Source organism: Mirounga angustirostris, unplaced genomic scaffold (assembly GCF_029215605.1).
Source record: "Mirounga angustirostris isolate CCGP_5_RB_7025 unplaced genomic scaffold, mMirAng1.0.hap1 SCAF_6, whole genome shotgun sequence".
NCBI lineage: Eukaryota > Metazoa > Chordata > Mammalia > Carnivora > Phocidae > Mirounga > Mirounga angustirostris.
The window spans coordinates 98,954,185-98,982,099 of record NW_026991714.1 but is presented as its reverse complement, the minus strand read 5'-3'; the positions used below and the strand labels follow the sequence as shown (position 1 = coordinate 98,982,099).

General features: G+C 40.6%; 1 protein-coding gene across 1 annotated transcript; it reads right to left on the bottom strand.

The window, feature by feature from the left end:
* Nucleotides 1–64: 64 nt before the first annotated feature.
* Nucleotides 65–27,915, bottom strand: SUPV3L1 (Suv3 like RNA helicase). The gene is made up of 15 exons (XM_045877970.3): nt 27,571–27,915; nt 20,957–21,034; nt 20,456–20,563; nt 19,515–19,629; nt 17,782–17,950; nt 16,089–16,200; nt 12,132–12,209; nt 10,925–11,016; nt 9,544–9,724; nt 8,588–8,681; nt 7,228–7,447; nt 5,445–5,525; nt 4,891–5,067; nt 1,199–1,347; nt 65–542 (listed from the first exon to the last, which is right to left on the bottom strand). The coding sequence occupies exons 1-15, from the start codon at nt 27,848–27,850 to the stop codon at nt 107–109; spliced, it is 2,370 nt and encodes a 789-aa protein (XP_045733926.1). The 5' UTR covers nt 27,851–27,915; the 3' UTR covers nt 65–106.

Below are 27,915 nucleotides of genomic sequence, written 5' to 3'. Positions count from 1 at the left end.
AAAAACAAAACAGTAAGTGATAGCCACAATACCATAGCAGAGAGTAAACACATATGAGAAAAAAAAGGGTTTTAAAATATTTTTATTTGCAAAAATAAAAATAAAACTAATCTGAATCAGGTTCCTTCTTCTTCCTTCTTGTCCCTTTTGAGTGAGTCCCAGGCTCTGTTCTGTCTTTGTCATGCTCCATTTGTTGTGTCAACCATTCTTTTTCTAGCTGTTTCAGCATGTCTGCAGTGAGGAGGCCTTGCTGCACCAATCTGGAAGCAAGGGATTTCTCTCCCGCACTGGGGCTGGGTGGCTCGGCAGCTTTACTCCCTAACGTTTTGGTGCCACGCACCCTTCTAGCTTGGCCCTTTAAAGTTCCTGATGATCGCGGCTGGCTCTCTGCTGACGAGCTCTCCAAATTCAACAGCTTATGCGTCTCTGAAATTTTAATCAGTTTGGTGATGTTGTGTACACCGTCTTGGATAATGCCATCTAGGTCTTTCTGGAGGTCTCGAACAAGGCTGGCATCTGGAAACATATCTATAAACCGGTAGCTGGGAAAGAGACATATTATGTTATAACAACAGCTCTTCTCACAGTATTGGACTTATCTCACTGACATAACTCCATCTTGACACTGATGGGTCCCAAATACTCTGTTGTTGCAAATTCTGTCCAGTGCATTTGCTCAACCTTTATTTCAGCACCAGCACACCTGAGAAATATTGTCATTATGAGGGTAGGTCATCACGCATATCTTAAGTGATTCTGATATGCTCCCCGGTGGTACATGCCCAACCTTTGAAAATCACTGACCTAGCACAGTACTTTTCAAATATTAATATACAAGTGAGTCACCTGGATATTTTGTTAAAATGCAGTTTGATTAAGTCTGGGGTGGGCCTGATATTCTCTAGTTCTAACAAGCTCCCGGGTGATGCCAATGCTTTTGGTCCACGGACCACCATTTGTGTAGCAAGGATCTAGTAAACCTTCTCACCTACCTATCTTAACTAGAATCGTAAGTCCCTCAGTCATTTTTAGAATGGGTATAAACAAGGCTCAACAGCCAAAATGGACAACAAACATAACATAGAACAACACCCTGCAAAAATGTTTCTAACTTGAGATCAAAAGACCATATTCATAAAATCTTTGATTTCCTCTATTACTTAGAAAAACGAGAGTACATAAAGGAAAAATTTGATACCTTAGCCAGAGGTAAAGATCCAAGACATCATGGACAGCTTCTAGATCCATGAGGTCTTTAATATTCTTAGGTGAAAGTAATGGCCACTTAATATATCTGCGTAACCATGAGAAGGTCAGTGGTTGATTCCTGCTATACTGCCTGGCAAACTGAAAGAGAAGAAAAGAGTTTGGTAAAAGAATCAAAATTCACTTAAGTCTGCAATTAGAAAAAGAAAACACAACAAAACATTAACTGTGGTTATGTTTCAATAAGCAGGCTGGTATCTTTCCTTCTTTATACTTTTCTATATTTTTTAGAACATGTAATATTTTATAAAGATACTTTTAAGGAAAAAAAGGGGGAGAGGGTTTCCTTCACTTTCCAAAACCAGGGCAATAATATGTGCATCAGAAGTTGTACAAGAACGAACTTTCCAGAGCCTAAGTCTGTTAACTTTTATGAACATTAATGTTCTAAGTTCTGGATAGACATCGAAGACTCTCATTTCTATCCCTTCATCCAATAGTCCTGTAACTACAAATATGAGCTGTATCTTGTTAATGTCCTCTCTTATCATAAAGAAACCCTTTGGGGTGGCTTGGTGCAAGGCTGCATATGAGTCGAACTGGTAAAGAGACTCCGCCTCTTCACTCAGCTGTATTGTTTTGGCCAAGCCACCACTCTGTGCTTCAGTTTCCTCATCAATATCATAAGACCACCACACCTCCTTCTGGAACCACAGGACACTGTTGGAGAATGTGCTTGGAAAACCAGGCTGCTCCCACTCCCCAACAATGCTAGGCAGGATTATGCATCAGACCACAACCAAATATGGTCTGTCTATAGAAGACAGACCACAACCATATGAGACCTCTAGAACAAGAGTTTAAAATCTTTAGCTTCAAGAATAAGCTGATTTCAAATGGTTCATTTCATGGTTAGGGAAAATTCTCTCTAAATGTTTAACCTAAGCAAGGTCAATACTTCAGAGAGGCAAGGGAGTTTTAGAACAATTGTGGTTAAATAATGTTATGATTTGGGGCGCCTGGGTGGCTCAGTCGATTAAGCGTCTGCCTTCGGCTCAGGTCATGATCCCAGAGTCCTGGGATCGAGCCCCATGTCGGGCTCTCTGCTGAGCGGGAAGCCTGCTTCTCCCCCTCCCTCTCCCTCTGCCTGCCGTTCCACCTGCCTGTGCTCTCATTCTCTCTCTGTCAAATAAATAAATAAAATCTTAGAAAAAAATAATGTTATGATTTTATTAAATTCAGTTGTGCATTCTGCTAAGCTTAATAAATGCCAAACAGGATAGCCACAAAGGATGGAAATCTGACCATACTAACCTGCTAAAGCAGGAAAGCCAAACTCAATTTCTCTTACAAAGACAGTGGCTTTAATATTTGTGGCCACAAACTAGTGGAAACCCAGTATGTCAAAGAGCTAAGTATGGAGCTGCCCAGAGAAGAGAAGGGAGAGACACCTATCAGATACCTCCATCCAACAGCCAGCCCTAAAGGAGCTCCCCAGAACACTGATTCCAAACAACTATCCCGGGGGGCATCAGAGGCCATCAATGGGATTGAGCTATAGTTCAGTAATAATGGTGATCAAGAAAAAAGGAGGGGCGCCTGGGTGGCTCAGTTCATTTAAGCGACTGCCTTCGGCTCAGGTCATGATCCCAGGGTCCTGGGATCAAGTCCTACATAGGGCTCCCTGCTCCGAGGGAAGCCTGCTTCTCCCTCTCCCACTCCCCCTGCTTGTGTTCCCTTTCTCACTGTCTCTCTCTGTCAATTAAATATTTAAAAAAAAAAAAGAAAAAAGGAAAAATCTCTAAATTTCACATGCTAACCAATAACAGAACATATAAGCAACTGTTGGCCTGTACCGTTCCAGACTTCTTACTCCTTAGTAAAATGCTGCTGCTTCATTAGAATAGCTGTTTGAAGGATGGTATAAATGGGGTCAGGGCCATGAACTCGCGCTCCATCCAGGTCAGTTTATAGCATTTGAGACTTTGTTCCATAAACTTCAACTATGCTAACTAACTCTCCCATAAATGTCAGCTCTAAGAAACGTATTTTCTAGGTAAATACCTGGACTTGCAATACCTCTAAGACATATTAATGGGAAAAGAAAAAGGCTAGCTGCAGAATAATTCATCATAACATTTATGGGAAAACACACCCACGCAACAAAACTAGAATTTCTGTATGTACACATATGTAGGCAAACACAACGGAAGAGGTCTGCAGTGACACAAACTGTTAACTATAGCTCTGTCAAAGACTGGGATTGGGGGTGGTAACCCAATTTAACCTATCTATAGTGTTTTAATTTGTGCAGCGAGAAAGCATTTATGTATTATTTATGTGATTTCAAAGTAATTTAGAACATAATTTAGAAACAGATTTGGTAGGAACACAGCTAGTACGCAGAATGCTGAGTTCTATAGAGAAGACAGTGGTGAGACTATAAGTCCGAGGAGGATTCAGAGAGGAGGCCTGTGGGGGTTTAGTGGGATGGAACTCCAGGCAGAGGCAATAGGGGGAGAGGCAAGGGCACTGCAAGGTGAGAGGACATGGCAGGGGGCTAGAAGTTCAGCTTCCACTGCCCTTCCCTGCCCACCCTTGTCTGGGTGCATCCTGTGCTCCTCAGAAGGCAGAGGTTTGCAACCCTATGCAAATGAATGAAAAAAAAAGGGGCTGAAGCTTGGCACCAAACTCATAAAAGACAGCAATCCTTGGCTCAGTGCCTTATAATTAGGAAAACTGAATACTATTGCCACAGCTCACCCCTACTCCCCTTCTCCTTCCAAAAAATATTAACCAATGCCATTAAGAAAGAAGTGTATCAGAGCGCCTGGCTGGTTCAGTTGATAGAGCATGTGACTTTTTTTTTTTTTTTAAGATTTTATTTATTTATTTGTCACAAAGAGAGAGACAGAGAGCACACGAGAGCACGCGCACAAGTAGGGGGAGCAGCAGGCAGAAGGAGAAGCAAGCTCCCCACTGAGCAAGGAGCCCAATACGGGACTCAATCCCAGGACCCTGGGACCGTGACCTGAGCCAAAGGCAGGTACCCAACTGAGCCACCCAGACATCCCAGAGCATGTGACTCTTGATCTCAGGGCTGTGAGTTCACATCCCACGTTGGGCATGGAGTCTACTTAAAATAAATAAATAAACGAACAAATATTAAAAAGCAGACCAAAAAAAAAAAAGTGTATCATTAGGCAAAGAACCCCCCTTGAAAAAAAATTACAGTTGTTTTTGTTTTAGCTTCTTCACAAAGGCTACCATACAAACCCAAATACAAAGCAACAATTCCCCATTACCCCAAAAAATTGCCTGTAAGAAAAAAAGAGCCACTTTGTATTTAACTTCTTATATAGTATCCCATATCGAAAGATACTCTCCAGGGGCGCCTGGGTGGCTCAGTTACGGTTAAATGACTGCCTTCGGCCCAGGTCATGATCCCAGAGTCCCAGGATCGAGTCCTGCATCAGGCTCCCTGCTCAGCAAGGAGCCTGCTTCTCCCTCTGACCCTCACCCCCTTCATGGTCTCTCTCACTCTCTCTCTCAAATAAATAAGATCTTCAAAAAAAAAAGAAAGAAAGAAAGATACTCTCCAATTGTTTTAATTTGAATAACAAAATATTGTTTGGGGAAATGCACGGACTTGAAACAACTCAAAATATAAAGACAAAGGCTTACTTGTAACAGTGAAGAACAGACAAAGGGCTGCTTCTTGTTGATAGGAGCTGTGCAGAAAACATACCTCACTCGTAGACTTAATGGAATATGTTGGATCAACTCTGCAGAAAATTTAAAATCATCCATATTGCAGACAAAATACTGCCCATCAACTTGTGAAAAATCTACAAAAATATCCTGGGGGGGGGGGGAAATAAATTACTGGACTGCCTAAGCGGGCATGAATAAAGAACTCAAGTCTACAAACGACAATCTCTTTAAATCTGTAACTGTTTTCTAGAAAGGCCTGCTTAATCTGCCTTCCCAAGCTAAAAGACCTCCCCCATAGCCTTCCCAACCTGAAATACTCAGAAAATTCCTCAGGACAAAAGTCCCAGAGGATTTTCTGAGAACATTTTTTTCACTTTCAAGATAAACTTCACAAGTAGCAATGTCACAAAAACAGACTATCCACTGATGCCCAGGAGAATAACTAATAATTGTCTGACATATCAACATTTTTAGAAAAGAAATTTTAGATTTTAGAAGAGATTTAAAAATGAGTTCTTACTTACAATGAGATTAGAAAGTGTTGTATCAGGGAGATGGTAGGCAAACATCTCAATCTGCTCAGCAGTTGGATGAAGACCGGCTGCCTTTAGTAAAAAAAAAAAAAAAAAAAACATGGAACACTTCATCTAAAACTAATGATGTAATGTATGGGGATTAACATAAGAATAAAATTAAAAAAAAAACTGTAAGTTTTCTTCTTTTTATTTTTTAAGATGTTATTTATTTGACAGAGAGAGCCAGCAAGAGAGGGAACAGAAGCAGAGGGAGGAGTTGGAGAGGGAGAAGCAGGCTCCCCGCTGAACAGGGACCCTGATGCGGGGCTCGATCGACCCTGGGATCATGACCTGAGTCGAAGGCAGACACTTAATGACTGAGCCACCCAGGCATCCCAAGTTTTCTTCTTTTTAAAGGACAACTTTTCTTTAAGTTATTTCAAAATAAAGTCCTATATTCAGGCTAAGCTCTCGCCAAATGAGTTAAATGCCAAGAATTTGAGTAAAAAAGAAAAAAACAACATCACTTTCCCATCTATTACCAATTAAGAAAACTGATGAGATAAAACTAACCAATTATACCCAACTGAGTAATTAGTCAATCTTTCACATACATCTTAGTTACACGCCTAAAATCTATGATGATCTGATAGAGTACCAAAACTGCTTTCCACGGTCTCAATTATCTTCACTGAACAAAAATGAACAAGGAAAACCCAATTGCTTTAGCCAAGGCAATAAAACTGACAGACAAATCCAGGAAAGAATGTCTAAACTGGAGGCCAGTGATCTCTTCAACTGTATTCCAGTATTAATAAATGCCTACAGGTAAGTATATGCAGAGAGAAAGGGAATGGGAAAGAAAAAGAGCAAAGGATGAATGGAGGAAAGAAGAGATGAGTCACAGGAGGGAGAAAGAATAGGAGCACAGGAAATGAGGTGCACAGGAGAAAAGTGGGAGTGTGTCATTATCAACTGCACTTTTAACAAAAGCTGCAAGGCACCTGGGTGGCTCAGTTGGTTAAGCGACTGCTTTCGGCTCAGGTCATGATCCTGGAGTCCCTGGATGGAGTCCCGCATCGGGCTCCCTGCTCGGCAGGGAGCCTGCTTCTCCCTCTGACCCTCCCCCCTCTCATGTGCTCTCTCTCTCATTCTCTCTATCTCAAATAAATAAATAAAATCTTTAAAAAAAAAAAAAGTTGCAGAAATTAGTTCAACCACAGCTTTCCTCCAGGAATGTTTCCTTGCATCATTTCATTTCTATGCCCCTTCAGCAGAGCCACTGAAAAATGCGAAGAGCCACGTTAATTTGTAAGCGAATTTTCCAAGCAACTTAAATTGTAACAGTTTGTTTAAAATACATATGCTGCTGCCTCATTAACTGCACAAAACTGAATCTTGTCCTTACTGGCTCAAAGTTGTATTGCTTAGTACTGTTTTTGCCCCACACTCAAGGGTTTCTTCTACATTCAAGCTTCTTATAATTTTTCAGTCTGCTGACATAGCTGTGTGTCCACCTAAAGCAACTATACCCCCACCCCACCCATCATTAGACTATAGGAAGAACTAAAGGAAAATCAGGTTCATTAAACTTGTTCCATCTGGATCTTTCACTTGCACACCATTCTCTGATGAAGGGGTCCCTATACCACTCCAAAGCAGTAAAGTCGGGCTTCCTTAACATGATTTTCATGGCACAAAACTTTCTTTTGCTTATATTAGAGTCTAGAAGATAGGTGAAGAAAGGAATGACTGTCCTCCACAGAGAAGTAATTAACATGTTACACCGTACCTTTATAGGCTCCACATGCCTATTCAAAATTTCCTTTAATAAACTGAGGTCTTCTCGATTCATTGTTGTCACTTCTCCTTCTTTATATTTTGAACTGAACCTACCAGCTCTGCCAGCAATCTGCAAAGCCTGAGAGGTGGTAATTGGTTCTATTTCTTTCTCTCCCTTTTCATTGATAGTGGGCTTTATAAGGGAGTAAAAAATAATTCTTCTTATGCTCCTGAAATAGAAATAAAAGTACTCGCTCAGACTGCTGAATAAAAGACTCTCCATCATTTTGGGTCATTGTAGAAATGCTCACTGCAATTCTAGTTTAGGCCTGCTTACAATCTTGTCCACTGTTTACAAAATAAGGAAAAGAGGTTTGTTAGTAATTCTTTTTCTTCCCATTAAATAGTTATTTTTTAACAAATGTGTAAATTTACTAAAAATCATTAAGTTGTACATTTACAAGGGGTAAACTGTGGAGGATGTAAATTATCCTTCAATAAGGTACAGAAATAATTTTCTTTTTTAAGATTGATTGATTGATGTATGTTATGTATGTATGAGAGAGCAAGAGCACGAGCAGGGGGAGGAGCAGAGGGAGAGGCCAAGCAGATTCCATTCTGAGTACAGAGCCTGACTCAGGGCTCCATCCCAGGACCCTGAGATCATGACCTGAGTTGAAATCAAGAGTCAGACACCACCGACTGAGCCACCCAGGCGCCCTGAAAATAACTTTTTTTTTTTTAAACAAATAAACCACATAAAGTGCTCTCAGACTGCTTTTAAAAGTTGGCTGCTATCCCTGGGTGGCTCAGTGGGTTAAGTGTCAGACTCTTTGATTTCAGCTCAGGTCATGATCTCAGGGTTGTGAGATCGAGCCCCATGGAGATCTCTGTGCTCAGCAGAGAGTCAGCTTGAGAGTCTCTCTCCTTCTCCCTCTACCCCTCCCCTCTCACATGGTCTAACAAAAAAACAAAACAAAAACAAAAGTTGGCTGCTATTAATAGCTTTGAATAGTTCTTTAATTCATAAAGGTATAATTGCCTTGATTACCCAGAGAAGAATATTTAGGCATAAAACCTAATGCCTAGTTCCACATTCATAATGGGCACTCACACACTTGCTGAGAAACTGAAAATACAGTAAAATAACATAACGGGTTAGTGGTAGGGAGTTCACTCAAAACTCCTAGTACTGTGTGCTATTTTCTTTTTATTCCCTCAAAAGATGTAAACAAGATAAAACTCAGATCTGTATTATAATACCCATTCTCCTAAACCTAAATGTTTGGCCATTCTATTGCCAATTAGAAAATATTTAACTGCCATCAAACCCATTGAATATCCATGATTATTTAAAACAAATTACTTACAAATTAAGTCCCATGCCAATTGCATCTGTAGCAACCAGGATTTTGCATGGATCATCAGGATCATTAAACTTTTTTGCTTGAGCAAGTTTGGTCCCTAAAATAAGAAGAGTTTATGTTAGTTCAGCATTCTCAATCTGCCACATCACACCAAGTATATCTCACCCCTCACCTCTTACTCTCCAATCTGCCACATCACACCAAGTATATCTCACCCCTCACCTCTTACTCTCCATTTTTATCAATAAAACTCATTGTTTCTGGGTGCCTGGGTGGCTCAGTTAAGCGTCCAACTCTTGATTTCAACTCAGGTCATGATCTCAGGGTCCTGGGATCGAGCCCGCATTGGGCTCCACACTGAGCTTAGAGCCTGCTTGGGATTCTCTCTCTCCCTCTCCCTCTGCCCCCCCCACCCCACTCACACTTGCTCTCTCTCCCCCTAGGGAAAAAAAAGAGAGAGAGAGATTTCAGGACTACAACTTCAACATAATTACCAAGCTCATATTTCACATTTTAATATTTTTGTTTTGTTTTGTTTTTAGAGAGAGAGCCAGGAAGGGCAGAAGGAGAGGGAGAGAAAGAATCCTAAGCAGGCTCCACGCCCAGCACAGAGCCCAACATGGGGCTCGATCTCACAACCCTGAGATCATGACCTGAGCCAAAATCAAGTGCCAGATGCCTAACTGACTGAGACACCCAGGTGCCCCTTTAATGACTTTCTGTAAGAAAATCATCAACTCAACATTTAAAATACAGTCCAACAATAGCAGCAAGAACTATGAATTTAAAAACTTCTATCCCTACCAAGATGAACCAGAGAAATTTTATACAACCCACAATAAATTATTAATGTATCAAGTTAATTCAGTATCTTTTACTGCATCTTCTATACACAGCTCGACATAAATGGCAAAAATAAGAGACTTCATATCCCTGTCATGATGAAAGCCAATAATTACCAGGTGGGAGACTGCCATATATAACAGCTGATTCCAATCCCCGAATTTCAATCTGTCGACTCACAGAATAAATATCATTCTTGCTAAAACAGACAATGCAGTCCCCAGGCCGAAGGTTGTCTAACGATTCTAATGCATGATCCAGCACGGAAATGGGGGTAAGCCTCTTATAGTTTCGAACCTACAATAAAGACATGATATTGTAAAATAACACATTTAACTTCTTATGACTAATAACTAAGTGAAAAACTTGCAATGAAATGTAGCTAAGGGGCCCCTGGGTGGCTCAGTTAAGCATCTGCCTTTGGCTCAGGTCATGATCCCAGGATGCTGGGATCGAGCCCTGCATCAGGCTCCTTGCTCAACGGGGAATGTGGGGGTGGGGGGGGTGTCTGCTTTTCCCTCATCCTCTGCCCCTCCTCCCTGCTTGTGTTGTCTCTAAATAAATAAATAAATAAATAAATAAATAAATAAATAAAATCTTAACAAAAAAACATAACTGACAAGTTCCAACATTTTTCAAAGGAAAATACAGAAAAACATTTTCATATTATAAATGATACCATCAGTTCTCATTGGTATTTCTAAATCCATAAAATGTCATATAGCATTTCACAAATTTTCAAAGCACTTTCATATATATTCAATTTTCATGGCAACTTGGTAACTTCAGAATGCTTATTAACTATTAGTTCCATTTTATGAAAAGGTAAAATAGAGCCCATAGAAAAGATCAGGTCTGATAAGGATTCTTTCCGTTCTGGCCTTCTGTGATTTGCCTAAGAACGCAAAGCTAATAAAAGCAAAGCCTAGAACCCAGAATTTCTTCCACTACATTCCAGCCTCTCCCTGAAAGCTGAACACAAAACAAATGGGCCCATTTTTAAAAATGTCTTCATCTTACTCAAGAACTATAGTAAAAAACAAAACAAATGTAGGATTAAAAGGAAACCAGTTACTTTCTATTCTATGAATTTCAGAAAGGGATACAAACTATCTCTAGCAATTAGATGTATATCAAAAGTCCTAATACTGGACATCTGAGGCTCAGAAAACCATGAACTTTTGCTAAGCCTCAAACTTCGAACATTCCTGACTTAGTTAATTCTAAAGAGATCTGCTCAAACTCCAAAAGGTTTTGTCAAGAAAAGATGAAAAGTCTCCTGTACTTCTGGAAGGCTTAGGGTATGATGGACATTCTGCCAGGATTTCGGATCATGATATTCAACCAAGTATGTATGATCTAGTCAACTGTGAGAAAATGAAGCATTCTTTTTAGTTAAGTTCTGATTTTGCCACTATGTGGGACCTACGAAGCCACTGCTGGGGTACTCTAGGCTATTTGCTACGCCACCTTGAGACAAAGCATATAATCTAGTACCTCTACTTCCTCCCCAGTCGTGTACATAAGCTCAGTAACCAGGTCAATAGCAGCAGATTCTCCACACAAATGGACTTCTTCAGCACAGAGTCCTGTTAAATGCAAAATCAGTAGTTTTTTAAAGATATGAAATTAAATATTGTAATACCTTATATAGCAAAAGTACTTTAAGTTTGCTTACCTATTGCTTTACAACTTTACCAAGCGTTTTCATCAATATTATCTCTTTGATGCAAACCTCAAATTAACAACATTCTAGTGGGCAAAGATTCTATTTTTATGACTCTCAGAGTTTTTAAACTGCTTTGGCCAAGGTTTTGAGTCTATTAGAGGGTGAAACCAGCCAGGACTAGAGAACCTTGCATTCTGATGGTTAGCACTGAATCTTATACTTGCATTTTTCAAATTAGGCTCCATGGAATCACTAAGGTGCCTCAGAGGCTGAGGGCTGGAGGGTAAATGAAACTCCAAGCTCCTTATCGCTGAGCAGATCCACTCTCATCCATTTTAAATTACAGACTTTAATGTATACACTTTGTTTGAAGGAGTTCAGCTATTTGTTTTTAAATTTGAAAACACCTGCCCTACAACACGGGCTGATCAAAAATCCACTCCAATCAAGCAGTGGAAATGTTCATTCATGTCCATGGATCTCAAAAACTCCAATTCCAGGAGCCTATCCTAAAGAAATAACTAAATAAACAAATGAAAAGCTATGGCCACAAAAATTTTTACTGTAGCACTATCAGTAATAGGAAAAAATGTTCAACTCTGTGGAAAAAAAAAACAGTGCAGCTCTTCAACGGAGAATATATGATATTAATATGTGGGGTGAAAAAAAGTCTATGAAACAACAAACTGGAAAGAAAAAAAAAAAGCAAGATACAAAATAATTCACAAGACACCGTATTCCCAAGGAAAAAGACTGGCATGAAAACACCAAAATGTTAATCCTGGTTGTGTAAAGATGGCAAGATTTGAATTTTAACTTTAATTAACTGGTTATGCTAACTTTAGAGTAGGAAAACTGGACTTTCCATTATTCAAATAATGTTTAGGAAATAAGAACTCACACTAGGCTGACTCTTTTGTTTGATTTGTGTCAAAGAGAGAGGATCCTAATGACTCTATCTGGCACTGTCAAGCAGAGAAATGCATCTCCATGCAGATGACACAAAGCACAGGTCTTAGCATTCAGACCACCAACCTAGAAGCGCTCTGGTCCAGGCCCATCCTCTGGCTGGATCTTTGATCATTTGAATTTCATCAATCACGGCCACTTCATCTACAATAAGAAGTTCTCATGAGCAACACAATCTACTTAAATAGCGTCATGAACAAATTATAGCACCACAACTCAAGTTTTTGTCACCACCATCATCACAATCGTCACTCACTAAGCACTTCTTTTCTGGCAGGCTTGTTCTAAGTGCTTTATTTACAATTATATATCTCATTTAATCCCGACAACGAGCCTATACAATAAGTATCATCATTCTAGCTATTGTACAGAAGAATTAACTAAAGCCCAGAGAAGTCACTGGCCCAAGGTTACACAGCATGTGCAGTTAGTAAGTGTTAAGATCTAAAAACATGAAATTCAAACCCAGGCCATCTAGCATGTAGTAGGTCCCTTTGTCCTATTTTCTGCAATCTCAGAGGCAGCCTGGAGAATCTGCTTAATAAGAACTAACACACCCAGGGGCGCCTGGGTAGCTCTGTCGGTTGAGTGTCCGACTCTCGATTTCAGCTCAGAGTCATGATCTCGGGGTCATGGAATCAAGCCCTGCATAGGGCTCCACACTCAGCGGGTAGTCTGCTTCAGATTCTCTCTCTCCCTCTGCCCCTCCCCCTGCTTGTGCATGCATGCACACACTCTCTAAAATAAATAAACCTTTAAAAAAAAAAAATAACACACCCACGGGGTAGTAAAAAAGAGAAAGTATCTATACTTCCAGGAACAAGGAGTAGACAGCCCCACTATAAATGAAGCCTCTCTATCACAGGAACCCAGACAGATGCCAGGAGCAGAAAGTGGAAGAGCAAGAGTCATTCCCTGAGCTCCAGCTATGCTCATTCTTAGGGGCTTTAAGCTCATCACTATGGCAAAAATTAGTACCTCATTTTATTTTCTAATGCCAAAATGCTTTTGACCATATTATTTTATTAAGTCAAATAAATTATATTTTAATTTTCTTCCTCAAATACCAAGGAGTTGAGAAAAGCACATTTAAAAAAAATTAATATGCCCACAGTAACATTTAGGAAACAAAAGAAAGCACATTTTATACTGAAAAACCATCAGATTAAAAATCACTTATTGCAATTGGGTACATACAAACAAGATTAGAAAAAAGGGGACAGGAGGGAATTTTGATTTATAAACTTCTGTGCTATCTAAATTTTTTTTTTAAAAGATTTTATTTATTCATTTGAGACACAGAGATACAGAGAGAGAGAGAGCATGAGCAGGGGGCGAGACAGAGGGAGAGGGAGAAGCAGGCTCCCCGCTGAGCCAGGAGCCTGATATGGGGCTCAATCCCAGAACCCTGGGATCGGGACTTGAGTCAAAGGCAAACGCTTAACAACTGAGCCATTCAGGCGCCCCTGCGCTATCTAAATTTTTACAGTGTATTACTTTTATAATAAACTCATCTTTTAAAAACTAACCATTTACTCAGAAAAATTATTAAAATGAAAAAAGCTAACTAAAGTACATAATATATACCTATTTAACTATACACACCCACAATGCACACATAAGTATATGCATACACAACACAAACACAGAAGAAATCTGGAAAATACACACCACAGGGTTAACACTTGTTGATTCTAGATGGGTAGAATTGAGAGGTTGTAGGTTTTCTCTCTTTGCATTTATTTTTATATTTTCTATAATGAAGATATGATTGCTTACTGGTAAGAAGAAGTTAATTTTTATTTAAAATATTTTCAAAACTACTTAAATAGAAGTTCACTGAAGTGTTACATATAATGGTGAAAAACTTTATTTTTTTTAAGATTTGATTTATTCATTTGAAAGAGAGAGAGAGAACACGAGCAGAGGGGAGGGGCAGAGGGAGAGGGAGAAGCAGGCTCCCCGCTGAGCAGGGAGCCGGGACACGGGCTCAATCCCAGGACTCCAATATCATGACCCAAGCCGAAGGCAAGTGCTTAATGGACTGAGCCATCCAGGCACCCATTAGTAAAAAACTTTAAACAACCTAAATATTCTTTAGTAGGGGAGGGAATGAATTTTAGTCATAAGATGGAATTTTAGTCATAAGTTTAAATGAATAAACTTGATATATATATTTATGATATATACGATATACATGCGATATGATACACCTAAAACAAGACTAGATCTAAAAACATGCTGTGTAGAATAAAAAGCAAGTTGTGATGTCCACAATAGCCAAACTGTAGAAAGAGCCAAGATGTCCATCGACAGATGAATGCATAAAGATGTGGTGTATATATACAATGGAATATTATGCAGCCATCAAAAGGAATGAGATCTTGCCATTTGCAACGACATAGATGGAACTGGACGGTGTTATGCTGAGTGAAATAAGTCAATGAGAGAAAGACACGTATCATATGACCTCACTGATATGGGAATCTCAGGAAACAAACTGAGGATTGCTGGAGTGGGGGGTGGGGTGGGAGGGATGGGGTGGCTGGGTGATAGACATTGGGGAGGGTATGTGCTAAGGTGAGCGCTGTGAATTGTGCAAGACTGTTGAATCACAGATCTGTACCTCTGAAACAAATAATGCAATATATGTTAAGAAAAAAAAAAGAAGGAAAGAAGAAGATAGTAGGAGGAGAAAGAAGGCGGGGAAATCGGAGGGGGAGACGAACCATGAGAGACGATGGACTCTGAAAAACAAACTGAGGGTTCTAGAGGGGAGGGGGGTGGGAGGATGGGTTAGCCTGGTGATGGGTATTAAAGAGGGCACGTTCTGCATGGAGCACTGGGTGTTATGCACAAATAATGAATCATGGAACACTACATCAAAAACTTTAATATAACAATTAAAAAAGTCCAAAAAAAAAAAAAAAAGCAAGTTGTGGAACAATAACACAATATGGTAATCATGTCAATGTTTTAAAATACACAATCTAGGGGCGCCTGGCTGGCTCAGTTGGAAGAGCCACGACTCTTGATCTTGGGGTGGTAAGTTCAAGCCCCACGCTGAGTGTAAATAAACTTCATTTTTTTTTTTTAAGATTTTATTTATTTACTTTAAAGAGAGCAAGAGAGAGCACAAGGCGGGGGTGGAGGAGAAGCAGACTCCCCGCTGAGCAGGGAACCCAACATGGGCTCTATCCCAGGACCCTGAGATCATGACCTGAGCTGAAGGGAGCCACTTGACTGACTGAGCCACCCAGATGCCCCATAATAAATAAACTTTAAAAAAATTCTTGGGGCACCTGCGTGGCTCAGTTGGTTAAGCATCTGACTCTTGATTTTGGCTCAGGTCATGATCTCAGGGTCCGTGCTCAGTGGGGAGTCTGTTTCCCCTCTCCCTCCCCCTGCTCACACACACTCTCTCTCTCAAATAAACAAATCTTTTTAAAAAATTCTTTAGGGGCACCTGGGTGGCTCAGTCGTTAAGCGGCTGCCTTCGGCTCAGGTCATGATCCCAGAGTCCTGGGATCGAGCCCCGCATCGGGCTCCCTGCTCAGAGGGAAGCCTGCTTCTCCCTCTCCTATTCCCCCTGCTTGTGTTCCTTCTCTCACTGTGTCTCTGTCAAATAAATAAATAAAATCTTTAAAAAAAAAAAATTCTTTAAAATAAATAAATCTTATTTATTTATTTTATACGTATCGGTGATATGAAAAAAGACAGGAAAGATATATACCAAATACTTGACAGCAGTTGGATCAAAAGAGGAATTGAATCGGGGAGTGGTACAAAGGAAACATCATACTTGTTAACATTTTAGTTCCTTGGAGAGAAAAAGGGAAAGGAACATTCAAAAGCAAACACCATAGAGTTTGGCATTTATCAGCGGTGGTGAGCACTGGCTATCTGTTGTCCTATTCATCTCAATTAAAAAAATTTTTTACAATAAAAACAATTTCGTATGTTCATCTGTCTTTTCAAATAAAAAATTACTAAACCATAGTGTTTTAAATGGCATGTACATACAAGGAGTTGTAACACTGCACATCTCAACGGTACAAGCAACGTGGGCAGCCTGTTTCCCATCTGGCTCTATGGTCACACGCTCTTCCCCTGTTACCAAGTCACACGGAACACCCTAGGATGACAAAAAGAAATCCGGAGTTATCACCACCTTTAAAATAACAGAAAAAGAAGTTTTGGATGTTTGAGTATTTTCGCCATTACCATCAAATTTATTCCCAATCCTGTAAAGAAAATTTTTATGAAAAATAAAAGTGGCTCGCTTACATAACCTACATAAACTTGGAAACATCTCAAATCAGCTTAATTCTCAGGTAACACAAACATGAGAAATCATAGCAGTTTCACTTTTTAACTTTGTATGTTTCTGTACTATTTTGGTTTATTAAAATGAACATGGATTGTTTCTATATTCAAGAAGAATATTATAAATAATATTTAAGAACGTAAAGACCCCCTAATAGAATTCCTTGAGAAGGAGCAGCATTAATAGTATGGTATAATAGTTTGCCCAGGACTGAGGGGCTCCTCAGGACGAAGGGCTTTAGGTGCTAAATCTGGGAAAGTTCAGGCAATCCGGGACAGCTAGTCTCCCTAGAGGCCTGAACTAATCATGAAGAAACATCTGATATATCCAAACTGAGTGACAGTTTACAACACAAATGACTGGTAGTTTTCCAAATGTAAAGGTTTTGAAAGATAAAAGAAGGTTCCTGAGGAGTTGTCCCAGATTAATGGAAACTAGAGACATGATAACAAAATACAGCGTTGAGACTGTGGACAGAATCCTAAGGGGTTGGAAGACAGTGGTGGTGGTGTTATCGACAACTGGCAATTTAAATATAGACTGTGGATTAAATAATAGTATTCTATCAATATTAAATACCCTGCTTTCGAGAAATACCACGTGGTTATGTCAAAGAAAGTCTCTGTTCTGAGGAAATACTTTCTTATTTATGGATAAGGAGGCAGGATGTATGTCAAATTACACAAGTCATCCAGAACAAAAAACAGAGAATACAAATTATCTTCCCAAACCTGTTCATCTCACATTATAAAGTCATAAGACAATGAACCAGAACGTGGCCCGTTTAGTGAAACGATGCCTCAGACAACAGGGCGTTCAGTCCTTTGCAGGTCTAAACAAGTGGCTTCAGTCTTTATCATTAGTTCTAGTTCATAGCATCAGAGGTCTAATTGAAAAAAAGGTAAGTTAAATACAATAACAGAGTAGGTTAACTCTGAGGAAGCAAAAGAGGGCCTCAGAGGGAGTTTCAACTGTATCAATAGTTTACTTCTTAAAAAAATAAATAAAACAAGAAGTATGGTGAAATGTTAGAATCCGATGGGAGTTGGGTAGTGTGGATTCAAGTTATTTGCATGTAATTCTCTGCATTTCTCTGTAGTGGTGAAATATTCTGTGATACTGTATTTCATTCATTCCAATACACTTTTCACATTTTAGTATCTCTGAAATCAGGAGGTAGCCTAATGGCAGGTCAGAGTTCAGTTGGCAGCTTCTTTTTCTTTCTCAGTTGTACATAAAATAATCGTACATCTTACAAAGTACAATGAACTACAGCAACTTTTATTAGTGGTAAATTACTACATATGCCCTTCCCCACCTTCCACCTTTACCCTGCCCAGCCCTCCCAAATTAACAAGAAAAAGAGCAAATATTTGGTAATATACTGACAGCAGCATTACTCTTTTCGAAGATCTCATGTGCCAGTAATTTTAAAGGGCCACAATACACTCCAGATTTTGCTGACAAGTATTTCTGGATTGCATGATAAGTCTTTCCACTGTTTGTGGGGCCTGAATGGAATATTATCTTCCGCTGTATGGCTCTGGCTTCTGGGTACCTAAAACATAAGTAGGTAAACAGCTTATTCCCATTAACCTGAAAATCCATCCTGGTAAAAGTTATCAACCGAAAATGATTCCAATGAAACATCCTGTTAATATTCACTTGACAGGATCTTTTGGGAAACTAAATAAAATGATGAGTTTCAGATCCACACTAAAATAATGACTTTTGGGGCACCTGGGTGGCTTGGTCAGTTAAGCTTCTGCCTTTGGCTCAGGTCATAATCCCAGGATCCTGGGATCAAGCCCGTCGGGCTCTCTGCTCAGTGGGGAGCCTGCTTCTCCCTCTCCCTCTACCTGCCGCTCCCCCCGCTTGTGCTCACTTGCTCTTGCACACTCTCTCTGCCAAATAAATAAAAAAATTAAAAAATATTGACTGTTTTTGTTTGCCTTTGGCTCAGGTCATGATTCCAGGGTCCTGGGATCAGGCCTCGCATCAGGCTCCCTGCTCAGTGGAGAGTCTGCTGCTCCTTCTGTCCCTCTCCCCCTCGTTTGTGTTCTGTCTCTCTCAAATAAATAAATAAAATCTTAAACCCCCCCCCCCAAAAAAAAATATTGACTGTTTTCCAAGATTGGCACTTACTAACTAAAGGACAGAAAAATCTAAATGCAAATTAATTTCTTGGATATTTTTGCCATTGTCCAAGTCCCTTCTCTTCAGGAGTTTAACTTAAAGTAAGTTTAAACTGCTATCAGCTCCACAGACATGCTGATTTCATTTCCACAGCTCTAAATACATGACCCTATAAGTAAATATTCCTAGGCTTCTGAATTTCAACATATATAATGTAATGACTGAGTCTTCTGTCTCCAGCCATGATGAATGGTACGGGACTTGCCCGCCCACCACAAACAAGTACAAAACTGGACAAAATACATGCCACAGCTGCTTGGGGACATAAACAACAGGCAGTGGAGGACTACAGCCCTGAAACAAAGGAACACTTGAGATGAGCCCTACTGCACTCCAGCAGGGCACAGGGAGGTGGAACCCAAGCAAAGTATGACAGTCCCAATGAGCTGAGCAGTAGAGATCAAAGTCAGAGATGCTAAAGCAGGTGGGATTTGAAGGGCATAGTGTGGAAGAGAAGAAAGGGTTCAGTGGAGGAAGTGCCTTCAAGTCTATGTGAGGCTTCCCTTGGGTGTCTGGCCAAGGGCTGGGCTGCACATGTGCAGGGTCTAGCAGAAAGCAGCTTGCTAAGGGTTTTAGCAGAAAGTCTCAAAGAGGTGGCAAAGCGCTAGATGTTGCGAGCTCCAGCCACAATGGCGGTAGTGATGAGAGCTCGTTAACACCCAGGCATTTAGCTGACACTAGGCCACACTTTAATTGTAAGGCCGAAACCCTAAAGTAAGGGCTACTCTAGATTTGTCCTAGTAAAACCTACTACCTAGCTTGATCAGAATCAAGGGGAGACACCAGAATTAATTGCCTGTTTTTCAAGGGAAAACAACTCCTAGACTCCTTATGATTTATCATCCACCCTACAATAAAAAAATGTAATGATCACCAATCTCCCAAGATTAGACACTAGTATCAAACCCACAAGTAAAGAAACTAACCAGTTTGGTGGTATTCTTAAGTCACTGATTTTACGAAGGTCATCCTTACATTCCAACACAGGAAATATCTGTTTTGCGTGTCTCAAGAAAAATGGAAATAAATCATCCACATGAGCTGAAAAATAAAACACTGCATTAACAGGTGCAATCTACATGTTATCCATAACCAGACTTAGCGAAACTTTCCTTCTTAGCGAGGTAGTCAAGGGGAGGATACCAGGATAAAAAGAAAAATTCTGGAGCAAGGAACTCTATCCTTTTCTCAGATCCTGCTTCGTCTTGTGTTTTCTTTTTAATTTCACTTACGTTTTCTAGGAAAATAGCAAATTGGCTGTCAACCACCATGTTCTACTCTTCTGATAAAAACAGGTAAAGATCAGCATTGGTGAAAGTTAAATTAAAAAACCTGGAAATATACATTAGCAAGAAGACCTATGGTTACTGAAGAGAAATGCAGGTACAAACACTTTACATTTAAAAAACATAACCAAAGCCAAACTGTCGATGGGAACACAACAGTGATGTTCTTACATTTTTTCTTTTCTCGCAAAAACTCTGTCCTGATATGAGGGAGAAAAAAAGTCAGTGGCAGAAACAGATGGAATCTGCCACATATTGATTCTATCTTCTATGAGAGTTCACTTCACTGTTGCCTATACATAACACATAGCCGAGAGCAGAAGGTGATAGATCAAGACCCCAGTCTTCCTCTAGTCTAAGATATATGGTGGATTTAATGACCAGCTCAGAGATCCACTATAGAAGCAAAATGACCTAGAAGGCCTCCTATGAAAGCACACAATTATTTACAGACGGTGTGAATGGGCCCACTCTATAACAAACAAGCTCTGACCAGAGAAATAGACATGAAGCACAAGAAGAAATACAAAGTATGCTCAACACATTTTAAAAGAGATTTTTAAAAATCTCTAAACACTTACCTGCACTGAAGCAAATATCATTCAAAATAATGTGAATGTCCACATCCAGAGAATGAGACTGCATGATATAATTTCTAAAGCTAACGAAAGCTTGATGGAAGAGACGAGCTGTGGGAAACACAAAACCAAAATAGGTAAGGCTTAGTTTTCATTTCATTTCTCATTTAAAAGGTACATATACACGTTACACCTAACTCATCAAAGTGTCCTCTTTCTTTGGGGTCAGAGGAGGGTCCTACAGCTGGTTTATTATGATCTGGCCTACAGTGAAATCCTAGCACCACATGAAGGAAAAATTAACACACAGCTCCTTTGCCGTGTGTCCAGCTCACCGGGTGCATCTTGCCAAACTCCTGTCAAGACAGAAGCAAAGGTCAGGGACATCCTCCAGACAACACGTATGTACTTGTTTCCTGGGTACGCGAGGTCTCACACAAGAATGACAAAGCTGTAATCTATGAAGTAATAAAATATCTCTAATGGAAATGCTATTAGCCTTACCATCGAGTCCATAATCAGCACCCAGTTTCTGAATTTCTTTCCTCTTGTAAAACTTGTCTAAGATCTTCTTTACTTCATCTGAAAGAAAGATGTGCTTAACATTGGATTTCTAGATGGAGAAACGCCCAAAGAACAAAAGAAACTTGAAGTCATAACACTCATGGCAGCAGCTTACTGAGAGTTCCAAGTATTTAAAGGTTTTAGTTGACCACATGCTTTTTATGGTTTAATAGTGCAACCGAGTGTCTAGAAAAATTATAAATTCAAATAATAGAATATTCCTGTTATACTGCAGAGGAATAAGCAAGGTGCCATAGGATTAGACATTGCCCTTAGCCTCCATCAGGGCACTCTTAGATGACCATATTCTGTTTCATTTACTTACATCCTTTCTAAACATCTAATAGTGAGCAGTTAAAAGGTATCTAGAAAGACAACCAGAACTGCAAGGAGCAGATCACCATGCTTTTACTCAAATGACTAAAGAGGTCAGGGATGATCTGTAGTTTGAAGATGATGATTTTAAGAACAGACTACGCTTATTTTGTTCTAGATGGCATAACTACAGTCAGTGGGAAGTGAGGGATGCAGATTTCAGTGGAATTTATACAAGAACTTAGAACAGTGGAAAGGGGCTGCCTCAAAAAAGTGCCAGCTCCTTGTCACTGTAAGTGTCAAGCAAGGCTGAGAAGACTGTATTTCAAGGGTGATGGAGGGGAGGGCGAGTCAGATGTCTGATGAAGCAACAGGCCAGTATGAATCAATAATTTCATAAATGAAAATATTTTAGTCAATCAAGCTGCAAATGTATTAACATTGTACATTTTAAATACCACTGCATTATTCCAGAGATAAACGTTCTACTGATCCAGCCACACACACTGTATTTCTGGGAAGACAGGCCAAAATGGAGGATAGTCTTTGCCCACGAAACACTGAAAGGCCAAGTGGCCTGTATTTTTACCTCCTGCCCAAGTACCAACCGCATTTTCATGCAATGACAATACACACAATACTTAAGAAATTAAGCCTGAATAAAGCATCCCACTAATAAAAATTTGTTTTCCATAATGAGGAATTTTAAAATCAGTGGCTTAGGCACTAGATTTGCCCACAATGAAATGTGAGATACATACATATATATCACTTATCACGGGCAGCTATCCTGATATTTCTGGGTATCTGTGACTTTGTACCCAGTGGGGGCGATCATCTCTTTCCATCAATAGTGGAAAAATCAGTGACAAATAAAAGACTGGAAAAAAGCACATGCAACTGCTTGGGGAAATTCTGCAGAACTACAGACTCCATACAAACTGAAGACATCACATTTGTTTAGAATTAACCCACTTTCCATAACTAACACTCGAGTGTTATGCAAGAATCAAGATACTCAAGGATACTTTACTCAAGCATAAGGTTTCTTGTGCTAAGTGAATGACGCTAGTCAAGAAAGACCATATCCTGTGTGATATTATTTATATGAAATATCGTAATGTGAATTAGTGGTTGCCATGGGCTGGGTGAAGGGAAGTGGGGCTAGCGGAATGTAGAGTGACTACTACTAGGTATGGGATTTCTTTTGGGGGTCATGAAAATGTTCTAAAATTAAGATTATGGTGATAGTCTACAACCCTGCAAACATACCATTACACTTTAAATGGATGAATTTTATGGCATATATGTTATTTTTTAAAGCTGTTGTAAAAAAAGAATATTACCTACACAAAAATCTCTGTATCAACACTTTATCTAAAGCATGCTCCAAATCCACTCCCAACTTTTTAAAAAAAAACTGCAAAAAAAATTAATGGAAATAGCACTAAATATTTTTTAATTTACTACAAAAGTATATGAAAACATGTTTTGCTTTTCATAAAAATTAAGCTTTAGATAATTAAGCTTTACATAATTAACATTATGTACAATGTTAATACATTTGCAGCTTGATTGACTAAAATATTTTCATTTATGAAATTATTGATTCATACTGGCCTGTTGCTTCATCAGACATCTGACTCGCCCTCCCCTCCATCACCCTTGAAATACAGTCTTCTCAGCCTTGCTTGACACTTACAGTGACAAGGAGCTGGCACTTTTTTGAGGCAGCCCCTTTCCACTGTTCTAAGTTCTTGTATAAATTCCACTGAAATCTGCATCCCTCACTTCCCACTGACTGTAGTTATGCCATCTAGAACAAAATAAGCGTAGTCTGTTCTTAAAATCATCATCTTCAAACTACAGATCATCCCTGACCTCTTTAGTCATTTGAGTAAAAGCATGGTGATCTGCTCCTTGCAGTACTCAATCAGTTAAGCATCTTCCTTCGGCTCAGGTCACCTGGCTCCCTGCTCAGTGGGAAACCTGCTTCTCCCTCTCCCACTCCCCCTGCTTGTGTTCCCTCTCTCGCTGTGTCTCTCTCTGTCAAATAAATAAATAAAATCTTTTTTAAAAAAATTAAGCTGTAACAGTTTCACTATTCTTAACAGAATGATCTGATTTTTTATCATAATTACTTCTCATTAAAATTAACAGTGATTAAAGGAGACACCCTCTGGATTTCAGCCACAGTAGAAATGACTCAGTCACTACAACTTTCACCAGGTAACAACACATAGCTTTCTTCTAGCCTCCTGCAACGGAGCCTGGGACTTAATACAGCTACACTGGGACTCAGTTACATTTGCTAAAATTAAGAGGCCCACTACAAACTCTAAGCCAGCTGCATCCTTTTAAATGGTTACATTTTCTTTTGAAGAGAAAACAAAATGTTCAAGATAGTCCATCAGGACTTCCAAAATGTGAATCTACCTCACCGGGAGTGTTACACAAAATAACAGTCCACTTTACTCCACCTACATTGTGATGAAGAACAAAGTAGCCGTTACCAACTGGGGTTGCTTAAACCATATGATTTATCCATTTTGTTAAAATGTTTTAATTCCCTCGTTTCACTGTAAGCATCCATCATTAAAGAGAATCCCACTTCAGGACACCAAAGCTACAGCTCATTCGAGCGCTGGAGAAGCAGATGGAAAAGTATACAACTCAACCTCTCTTCATAACAGAGTTGGGAAGGCCAAAGCCACAGTGGAAATGCAGGTGGAGAGAAGTGATCAGAATAGGTTAGAAAATCTCTAGGATCCATAAAGGAAAGGCAGCATCATTCCTCAGTGGTGGCATTTAGCTCCTTTCCCTCTAATATTACAACTAGTATTACTACCACTGTCATTGAATATGAAGATGTGCTGGAATATTGTTCTAGTAGTGGCCAGAACTCATGCTGAACCTTTTTTTTTTTTCCCCTTTCCAAGTTTTTATTTAAATTCCAGTTAGGCAACATACAGTATAAAATAAATTTCAGATGTAGAACATGCCGAACCTTTCATATCATCACAAAGGGAATGAAAAACCCTAGATCTGCTCCAAGGGTAACTACTGCAGCAGACAGGTGCATCAGACCAAATGCCTCAGACCCTTCTGCCTCACTCTCAGGTGACAGGTGTGACATCAGCACTGAAACGGAGAAGGCTCAGCTATCCTCTACATGCCCAAACGTGTCTGTGCCTGATATCCTGCATCAAATTACAATGACTTTATTAAGCCTCTCCTCCTTCATAAGGTCCCTCCTGCAACCATGATTCTCATCCCGAAAGCTAGATGTGCTCTGAAAAGTGTCACCTAACGTCTATACAGGGACTGTCTCCATAATCTTGACCCCCTTAGTATCATACCTGAATTCCCTACTTCATAAGTGGTATGCCAGAACAAATCCATCCAGGTGTTTTGACAAGCTTCCCCCAAACTCTGACTCCAGTTCACTCTACTAATAGGGAGGCGAGGGGCTTCAACGCTCTTGCAACAGCTCTACAAATCCAAGTTCCAATGTGCATCTACTGGCTCCCTGCTCAGTGGGAAACTTCCACTACTAGGATCTCTAAGGAAACTACCACACAACCTGCCTCAATTAATCTGATACTCTCCCCGGGAGTGACAACTGCTAATAAAATCCACCAAGAATATTATTTTTGCTGCCACCTCCTGTAAACAAGCCAGTGATTAATCAAAAATCAAAAGGAGGGGCGCCTGGGTGGCTCAGTCGTTAAGCGTCTGCCTTTGGCTCAAGTCATGATCCCGGGGTCCTGGGATCGAGTTCCACATCGGGCTCCCTGCTCTGCGGGAAGCCTGCTTCTCCCTCTCCCACTCCCCCTGCTTGTGTTCCCGCTCTCGCTGTGTCTCTCTCTGTCAAATAAATAAATAAGCAAAATCTTTAAAAAACAAAAATTAAAAGGAGATCATGCTCTGCAGGTACATCTGCCACCCGTGGTCAGCCAGGGCTCACGTAGCTATGTCAATGTCTGGATGCTACTACTTTCCTCCTTCGCTGCTCCACTTGAGACTGCCCAAAGCTTCCAGCCTAGTCACCTTTCCCAGAAAGAGGAGGGCTACTCTGCCATCAAAGGTAGTTGTACTTCATTGCTAGAACTTCTAAACACTTAAAAATTCATAGTAGTGCCCAAAGTTCTTAAAAATACTACTCTGGTGGAACCAGCTGATTCTAAGTAGAAATATGTATAAGGAATTTTACACCAGCTATTATAGCCTAAAGGGAAAAAGCTAAGGAAAAAAGCCCTTGTTGATACACTAACCTAAAAATACATTATTTTATTAAATCCTCACATCAACCTAGATTTATAGGTAGATTATGTGGGCTTCTAGGGGAATAGTATTCCCAGTTTCCATGTATCAGATTCTTACTGCAGGGTGTCATCCCAACTTTTATTGTTTTTTGTTGTTTTTTTTTTTAATTTGACAGAGAGAGAGAGAGGGCGCGCGCACAAGTAGGCAGAGTGGCAGGCAGAGGGAGAAGGAGAAGCAGGCTCCCCATCGAGCAGAGAGCCCAATGCAGGGCTCGATCCCAGGACCCTGGGATTATGACCCATGCCGAAGGCAGATGCTTAGCCGAATGAGCCACCCAGGCTCCCCGGCAACCCAACTTTTAATTCCATTTCTCAAATAGCAAATGTTTAGTACAAATAATGTTAGTTTACATTTGTTCATCCCTTTACGTTTTCCAAAGTGCTTTTCCTAACACGATCTGATGATTTTCACAATCCAGAGATGCAGGCAGAGAAAATATTATGCTCATGTTACCAACTAGGAAATGGACAAAAGGTAAGTAAATTGTAAATCAGACGGGTAACTTAAGTGCTGCGTGACTATCACAAATATGCACCATCTTTCTACACGCAGTCAATCTATATTCACATGGCTAAATTCGTTATAATCAACCAAGAAATATAGACAGGTAGATATTCAGCACCTACCGTGTGACTACAACAGTGCTTGGCACATAGTAGACATACAAGTAGGTTTTGGGGGGGATAAAAACACTAACTCATAAGGGTTCTTAGGAAAATTGAGTCACATGCTTACAATGGTACCTGTTCTCTAGCAAACACTCAATATTAGCCACTGTTTAAAAAAAAAAAAAAAAAGGAGCTCGGCAGGAAGCCTCCTTCTCTCTCTCCCACTGCTTGTGTTCCTGCTCTCGCCTGCTCTCGCTATCTCTCTCTCTGTCAAATAAATAAAATCTTTTTAAAAAAAAAGAAAGAAAGAAAGGAATCACAGGGGCATTCAGGCAGTGAAAGTATTGTACTTCTACCCCAAAAAACAAGATTTGGCCCATAATATGTGGTAGTTCTGTATTTTTAAATTACAATAGGAGTCATCAATGTTGCTCGTTGAAGTGAACTGCCTCAGGTAACTCCTGGAGAGCTAGTGCCCTGTGGAGCTATACCATTCCCTCACCCTGCCAGAGCTTCATTTGGTCAGAGGAAATCCCCTGCCTCCCTAATCATCCAGAAACTAAAGAGGTGCAGCCCTATAATCTGAAATTCCCCTTAAGACCATTTGCACGCCTAGCTGTCAAACCCATTCAAAGTTAGTTGCTGCCACTTGCTGATACTGAGCGATTCCTTTCTCTCTGGAGTCCTGGATGATCAAGGATACACACCACCTTTGCCAAAGAACCCGTATCATGTTCTAACTTGTATTAGAGTTGGTTATCCATACATCCTTCCTCCCCGCGAGACTGTAAGTTTCTGGAGCGCAAGAGATCTGAATCTGAGTCTGGTTCCTCTTGGCAACTACCATACAATGCCTAGCCGTGCCAGGTTTGCATAGATGCCAAAAAATGAGAAAGAATCCTGAAAGAAATCCTCCTCTGGCTTTTCACTGACCATCCCCTTGCCCCTTTTCAAGGACAATAGTTCTAGGCAGCGGAGGAGAAACAAAGGATGCTCGAAAAAGCGGTCGTCCACGTAACGACGCAAGAAAGGTGAATCGTGCCACCAGAAGAGGGTTTAAACCATTCCGAGAGGAGCGCAGTGAAAGGGAAAAGACCACTTCTGGGGCGGCATATTAAAGATTGAGTAAGACGCAGTCCCAAGCCTTGAGGGCCTCACAAACCAGCGCGATACGCAGACACTGACAGGCACGATGACAACACTCGAGGGGACCGCGGGTCTCCAGGGGAACAGGGTGCAGCGTCCTCGCGGCCACGCATCAAGCCCGCAGACACCCCCGCCGCCCTCGCTAGCTCCCGCACTCACTCTTATCCAGAGGGCGGGTTAGCTCGGCCCCGACGTCGCCATCCGCGCTGGGGCCCTGAGGTCTCACAGTCAGAGGCACGAACAAGGATGTGTTCGGGGCTTTAGAACCTCCTGAGGCAGAAGAGGAGGAGGAGGCGGAGGCAGCGGTAGACACGCGCCCCAGAGCCCCAGGCAGGGGTTCACCGCGGGCGCGAAGGACAGAGCAGACCGCTGCCCGGTGGCCAGCCCAGCGCCCCGCCGGGAGCCGAGCCCACAAAAGGGCACACCGGGGGAAGGACATCGAGGCCACAAGCCTTAAAGGAGGCTGGCTGGAGCTGCCTGGGACTTGGCGGTGGACAATGACGC